This window comes from Bremia lactucae, linkage group LG16 (genome assembly GCF_004359215.1).
Source record: "Bremia lactucae strain SF5 linkage group LG16, whole genome shotgun sequence".
Lineage (NCBI taxonomy): Eukaryota > Oomycota > Peronosporomycetes > Peronosporales > Peronosporaceae > Bremia > Bremia lactucae.
The window spans coordinates 253,769-261,539 of record NC_090625.1 but is presented as its reverse complement, the minus strand read 5'-3'; the positions used below and the strand labels follow the sequence as shown (position 1 = coordinate 261,539).

Here is a 7,771-nt window from a genome sequence, read left to right as displayed (position 1 = left end):
CCTTCCCATATAGCTCTGCGACCTTCTGTGTGCGAAAGGCCACAGAGGGGTCGCTGGTATTACACGCATTCAATAATTTGCATGCTGCAACGGCACCGGCTCAAATGCCGATACATCGAAAAGACGTAATCATAGATACTATGTCTAAGAGTGCCATCTTTTTGTCTATGGTTCTGATGGATGAATTTCATCAGATCCTTAGGCGTGAGCGGGACATCCCGTACACAGCAGTGAGCACTCCGAATGGGATGCACTGGGAATGGCTAGTAATGCCACAAGGGCTTAGTAACGCCCCTGCAACATTCAACAGATGCGTTACAAATCTGTTGAGACCGGTGCAAGAATTCGCAACGATGTATTCGTCCATAGCCGGGCCATGGACGGAAAGACGGACTTAGAAGGTCATAAAACTCACGTTTTCAGGTTCTTACACTTATGCGAAAGCATAAGTTGTACGCAAATCTCAAGAAGTGAATATTCGCTGCAAGCGAAATACCACTTCTTGGCTGCATTGTCGGTAAACACGGCGTGCGCCCTGATCCCGAAAAAATCAAGGCAATAACCAACTGGCCAGTTCCAGTCGATGTCAAGGGACGTTGAAAACTCCTTGGATAAGCGGCGTACTTGCACAAGTATTCCCGCATTTATCCCGAGATGACAGTTTATCTCTCTCGTCTCTTGAAAAAAGACGAGAAATGGTTATGGAACGCTGATTGTCAGCGTTCGTTTGAAGGTATCAAGCAAAGCTTGATGCAATCGCCCATCTTGGAGATTGCAGATCAAGACAGACCATTCCATGTGGACTGTGACGCCAGCGATTTCGCAATCGGTTGTGCGTCAATGCAATTCGATACAGACGGTGCGGAGCGCGTCGTCTGTTACCAATCGCGTCAGCTCCAACCAGCTGAACGCAATTAACCAATGCATGACAAGGAAGTCCAAGCCTTAAAATATACACTGGCTAAATTGAGGGTCTCGGAGATAAACCGTTCATCGTATATAAGGACCATGCGTCATTACGCACGACCGTGAGCAGCCCACATTCCTCGCAAAGAATGGCGAGGTGGCTATCCTTCTTCCCGAAGTATAATTTTGTTATGAAATATAAATCAGGACGATTTAATTTCGTCGCTGATTCATTATCATGCCGACCCGATTTCGAGCCGGCTGCGCATTCCAACAGTGGAAATAAACCCACTGTTGCAACACCCATTTAAAGTGTTCCGTTATCAGCCTTATTTGATGACAAAAAGATTGCCTACGCAGAAAGGACCTTCTGCGTATAATGGATCATCTAATGAATCTATCCGATAAATTTTTAAAGACTTACCGGCTTCATGATGATCGTCATCCAATCGATACACAACACGCAACGGCTTATTGTATTACACAGCCGTTGCCGGCGACACTCCGTGTGTCGTCGTCCCAACTCGCAATGATTTGCGCTCGCGCATCATGTATGAGTGTCACTATGCAACAACAAGTGGGCATTGTGGACGTGAGAAAACTTATGTCACTGTAAGTCGCGACTTCTACTGGCCACGCCACTATGAGCTCGTCCGCAAGTACATACCTGCTTGCGAAGTTTGTCATCGAATGAAGCCTTGTGCTTCACCCCGTGCTCCGTTCTGCCTGTTCCGATAGAGTGTTGGCAGTCCGTATCTATGGACTTCGTCATCGAATTCCCCGAAGACACCCACAAAAATAATAATATTCTTGTTTTTGTTGACCGTTTTAGCAAGATGGTACATCTTGGTGCCGTCCTAAAGTCGATCACATCCAAAGGCTGTGCTTGTGTCTTTGTTGACACGCTATTTCGACTCCATGGATTACCTTCCGAACTGGTCTTAAATAGAGTCTCTAGATCAACGGCGGAGGTTTTTCAAATTTTGTTTAAATCACTAAAAGGCAGTTCAAAATGTCAACTTTTAACAATCCTGAAACAGATCGTCCGACGGAGCGGGCAAACCGTAGTCTCGAAGAGATACTTCGCGGAAACGTCCATTCTTCTTAGATTTGAGGCGAGTTCTTGCCGATGGTAGAATTTGCCATAAACAATACAGTGCATCCTTCTACAAAGCATACACCGTTTTTTGTGAACGGTTTAAGCCATCCTCTCATACACACCTTGTATAGGAGTATCTCTTATATTAGGGGAGGACTCGCACGAGCAAAGAACCTTCTAGCTCTTGCTCATCACGCATTAGCCCTAAGGTCAATATGAAAGATACCAATGTTGATCTAATCAACGGTAATGTGGCCAAACTCAGCAATTCCAATAATGTTATTGCTGGCCTTGATAACGATGCTAAAAGACTCAGGAACAAAACCAAAAACATTTTCTAGAACAATAATGCTCTCAGTAAAGAGGAGAATGACATCTCCGCCGTGCAATCTATCGCACTGAAGACAAAAACAAAACCTGTCAGCAGGAGAATTTCTGCAAAGTAGAGAAACTGTGGTTCGTTTCGTACAAAATTTTCATCGCTCATGCGGTGGATCGACAGAAATGGCCCTCAGGCAGGAGCTTAAACGCTCATTCATTTAAAGTTCACGATCTAGTCCTACTGGATACGGAAACCTTCCAAAACATGTAGTGACGAATGTGGGCAGTAAATTACTGCTCAAGTATATCGGTCCGTGTGTCCTTTCATTCGCAAGTTGTTCGACCGCAACTTGCGCATCGTTCTGCAACTGTTCGAGGGAAATACCGTCAACCGTCGTCGCGTTTCAGCGACGACAGAATTGTTCCATGTCCTCCCGTAAATAATGGACGACACGATCTAAGTCACGTGTTTGGCGAACGAGACGACCCGATTTTTACTTCCTCTCCACATTCATTGACGGATTCGAGTGGTGAAAAGCGTTTCCTTGTTGAACGCCTCCTAAACCACCGCTAGGTGAAAAGGGTTCGAGCGAATTACTTCGTTCGTTGGCAGGGGTATCCACCTCGCATGGTCGTTGAGAACCTTGTTTCCAATTGAAGATGGACGTTCCGAGTCTCGTCGCACAGTACGACAAGACTAATTTTCCTAGACAGAGGGTCCATCAGAAAACGAGCGCTTCCCGCGCTCGTAAGTTTTCAATCTTTTGCGCATCTCACAAGAAATGATCGCCCTTCAATGTGGTTTTTCAAGGGACAATGCCTCCTTGAGGCATGACCTGCGCCTTTAAATCAGCATGGCATCACTCCCCCACGAGAGGCAAGGTATTCATGCCTCTTTAAACAATCGGTGCGGCTTCAAGCGTGCACCGCTTACGGTTTTTTTATCGAACCGGTCACGGAGAATAAACCGGGTTTTCATGCCAGACCTCGCGGCCGGTGCTACGATCACTCTGTACGAATGCTTCCCAAGCTTGGAACGAAGGAGTGACATCCTTTGCCCGCTTACATGTGTACCGTCGATGCTGGAAACGGTATCAATGAAGAATTCCGTTTTGTCGTCACTAGACTTGTGAAGTCTGGATGAGTCAAAAATGAAAGTTGATATCGATCAATGGTCCTACCAGACCAACGAGTTAAGTTGCTCTTAAAGAGGACCAACCGCGGCATAGTTGTAAAGCATGAAGTTGGTGTAGAAGACGCGCTGCTCGAGCAATTATTGGCACATGCTGAGAAGATCATTTTTTTCAATCACGGCATCTTGAATTGACTAAGGATTCACACCAATTGCATTGTGTTTACGCCAGACTGGTCTAATGAAGCTTTTTTGTGAATCAAGTGCATCAGGTCCTTAATACAATTGTTCAAAGTCAACCGAACAGTTCTAGGTAAACGCCTGCGTTCCTCTTTTTCTTGAAGGCTTTTTTTAACCTTATCCGGTCATTTGTAACTAGGCACCTTTGCTAGTAATAATAACAGTACTAGTCAACCTACTGATTACAGTGAAGGTGCGGTTCCTCGAAACTTCACGTACAAAAAGGTACAGAGAAAGGTTTCTTATAAAGCTAAGGTAAATTAGCTTAAGGTCTAGTTTAAGGCGTAAGAATAGAGAAAAAGTAAAACTGTATTAATGTATGTGGTTTTGTTCGCAAGCTTCTTCTGAATTTATTATATATGTAACTTACTATGTATGGCGCCTCCTATGCATGCAAAGCATACCTCAACAGGTTATAAGTTCGATTAAAGGGCGAGTAGCACAGCGATCGATGCAGGCTTTGATTCCTTAGCTTCTGCTGATCTCAAGGAATTCAGCGGCTGTGAAATATTTCAAGGACAAGGACGGCCTCGACTTGAAAAATATATACGGGACATCCCGTACACAGCAGTGAGCACTCCCAGTGGGATGCTCTAGGAATGGCTAGTAATACCACAGGGGCTTAGTAAGGGCCCCCCCCAACATTCAACATATGCGTACTGAATCTGTTAAGACCCGTGCATGAATTCGCACAAAGTTATTTCGACGATGTTTTCGTTCATAGCTGGGCTATGGACGGAAATACGGACGTGAGAGTCATAAAATTGCGCACCCCACAATCGTGTCTTGTAATGATTGGCGCGTTTGATTAAAACTTGAATCAACACCAATCAATAGAATTAATGTCTTATTGCCTCGATATTACCAAATTTTTTAATTTAGGAACTAATCAAAAAAGATATTTATTAGTACTTTTTATCGTATTTCTGTTCATGGAACATAATATTACTTATTCCTCTTTTAGAAAATAATACTTATTTAACGATACAACTCGTTACATCGTTGCTTCGCCTTATATTGAGCAGCAAGCTCCTGTCGAAGATTACACGCTTCGGAGTTTGCGTCAAATAAATTATCTAAATGTCTATTGAATTATTATTATTATCAATTAATTTAAATTTCATTTATTTTTCAATAATAATTGATGATATAATGGGACAAGTTTTTTTTTATTATTCCAACCTAGGCGCATTAATTGTTCATAACGGTGTCTTCGTAGTATTTTAGAGAAAGAATGTATTATATCGTAAAAACCAGCTTAACGAAAGAGGTAAAAAAAACTTTCCCTACGATATAGTCGGCATTTGTATGGAATGTACGTCAAAACAAGTAGTATTGATTATAACGCAAACAGCATGCAAATCGAATTCTGGAGACTAGATTCTTCCATTGCCAATCTCAACGAAAATGACGAGCTTTTTTTCACAGTGCTTCGTGCTACCATCATCCATGCACTGTACTTTGTGCAATTCTTGATTCTCTATCCCAACAATTTCCTCTAGCTTCGAACCACATGAAACGCGATAGACATCCATTGTTGCCAAATTGTGTTCTCGCACAAATGCTGCATATGTTTCTTCCCTTATAAAATATTCTTTCTGCAATCCCCTCGTCACTACCAAATGCAGTTTGGATTCAGCCGGTACACGCGACAGAATCTTTCTTATTGTCTCGAGCGACAGAGGCTGCTCCTCGTCGTTGCATTCGCCAGATATCAGCCCGGAATCAATACGAAAGTCGATCGTTTCACTGTTGGCAGTTTGGACGAAATTGTCCAACTTTAATTCGTCATTAAGCAGCCAAGCTGGCCATTTTACGTTTGGAGGAGACAAGAATGGAACGACCCAATTCCCGCGTGTCTCAAATCCTACAGGAAAATCTATCTTCACATCTTGTGACTTAACGCCCAATTCGTACAAAAGCCGACCCAAAAATGTCGGGAATGCCACCCCACCAAGTCCGGCAACATGACTCGCCAACACGACAGCCGCGAACACGAACACTTCGAAACGCTGCTTCTCGTCCATAGGCTCGTTGGTATCATGCAAATACATTGTTGTAGTCGGCACTGACAAAAAGACCTCACGCAAGGAAAGGTCAAACGGACGATATGACATACCGCCCGTCAGAGTCAAGTAAAGAAGGACGTCATTCGACGGGTGAGGAAACACACTACGACATTTCCAGCTTCTTCTGTCTTCAAAATCGAATTCGGCTTCGTCGGCTTTGTAAGAATTGCCATTTGCCTTCAGAAACAGCCTAAATGTCCTCTTTTCATCTAAGCAAGCATAATGACTGTCAATCAAATTCAATTTACCGTCTTCAACACGACAACTCGAGCAGAGCAACAAGCATAGCTGACCAATTTCAAACTCGTGATGTCGTCTTTGCTTCCTCCGGGCCAATAGTGGTGCCAAATGTCCAACCAGTGCATTTAAGTAATTTGCTGTATTATTGCCGACATTCCACGGATTTTCCCGTATATACTGGATAGCAATCTCAGCGAAGAGCGGTCGACTATTCGCGACAATGTTTTGGAAAACCGTTGGTAGTATTTGAACATCACTGCCAATTACGGTGCGAGGTAAAAGTGGGTGCACTATGCACCACAGATAATCCGCAGGACATCGCGATCCAGAGGAAACCGAAGTCAAACCTCGTGCCGTACCACTCGTGGAGCTGACTACCACAACAAGACCAAACGATCGAAATACGTTTAGCATGAGACGAAGGCGACGTCTATTATCGTAAGCCCAACGATCGTTTGATGCGGCTTTTCGATCAATTTCACGCGGAAAATCATCTAGAAAAAAGATAAAGGGCTTTTTTCCATTCGTAACACGATCTTTGAGTGCCTGATTGACATCGTTACGAGTCCAAACAGCTGTTTCCAATTCATTTTTTTCGAGCAGTGCAGCATAGATAAAGCCATAAAGAGATAAATAATTTTCACCTTGCAATAACATAATGCTGCCCGTATTTGGCCCATTCGTCATTTCAAAGTCTTTTTTCAGGCAATTTTCGAAAACGCGGCTACGTGATGCATACGCTGCACTAATGTCTTGTCCTTTATCATCGACATTGTCACACATTATGTGATAAATATCAAATTGTCCAGTGGCGTCCAAGTTGAATGCCATTTGCGTCTTTCCCATACCAGACGAGCTTTCCAAAACGACAAATGGTGTAACCTCATCTTTGCTCTCGAGAATTGAGCGGATTGCTTTCGAAAGTGACTCGACTTGTTGTTGACTAGCAAGTGTCTTGGAAAGAGTCTCATACCTTTCCACAGTTTTCGCGGTTTTGCTGTTCCGCGAAATAGAGAGAATTTGTCGTGGGACCACTACCAGCACGTGAATTTGCCTTGGCTGCGGCGCGGGCATTTGGTTTTCGTTTAGATAACGCTGGATAGACCGAGTTGACATCAATGGCTTGCAATCAAGCATACTTTCGATGTCATCATCCACATTTCCCTTTATAAGTTGCTGTGCACTCGGCTCGCTATCTGACAGCCACGCGTTCCCCTTTCTCGCCAAGTACAGCTCGAGTTCGGCAGCATCGCATTTTATTTTGTTTGAGTTTTTAATTTTGATAGCGTCATTCAAGGCCACCACTGACTTCGTTTCGTCAATGGTCACAGGGAATACGCTTCTCTCTCCGACTATGGCACATAAGAGCTTCATTATACGTGTTTTGTCTTTCTGGGAACTCTAAACGCCGCAGATTATCCCTTGAGGTTGTAAACAGCATAGATTGAAAAGTGAAATTAATGATTTAAGCTTTAACTGAGAAATTCCGTAGAACTTTCCACTTCTTCCAGTTCGACAGGAGACGCAGTGCAACAGTTGAATTATATCACTCTTCGAACTAATGTCTCGTTGCGTCAATATTTCCAAATTTGATAACATTGGATGAATCAAGTCAACTAATTAATAAAGATAATTATTTGTACATTTTATCTTATTTCTTCTTATATAAAATAAGAATATTTTTTCCTCTTACAGGAAATAATACTAAATATTACTGGTTACTTTAAGTTAAAATTAACGCCGCCAATCGCCTGTAACGAGGTG

The 7,771-nt window shown here is 43.2% G+C and overlaps 1 protein-coding gene across 1 annotated transcript; it reads right to left on the bottom strand.

Annotated features, from left to right (window-relative positions):
- Nucleotides 1-5,074: 5,074 nt before the first annotated feature.
- CCR75_005643 (uncharacterized protein) lies at nt 5,075-7,381 on the bottom strand (the record flags this gene model as incomplete). Its single annotated transcript, XM_067963721.1, has 1 exon — nt 5,075-7,381. The coding sequence occupies one exon, from the start codon at nt 7,379-7,381 to the stop codon at nt 5,075-5,077; it is 2,307 nt and encodes a 768-aa protein (XP_067819370.1).
- Between the last annotated feature and the right edge of the window lie 390 nt (nt 7,382-7,771).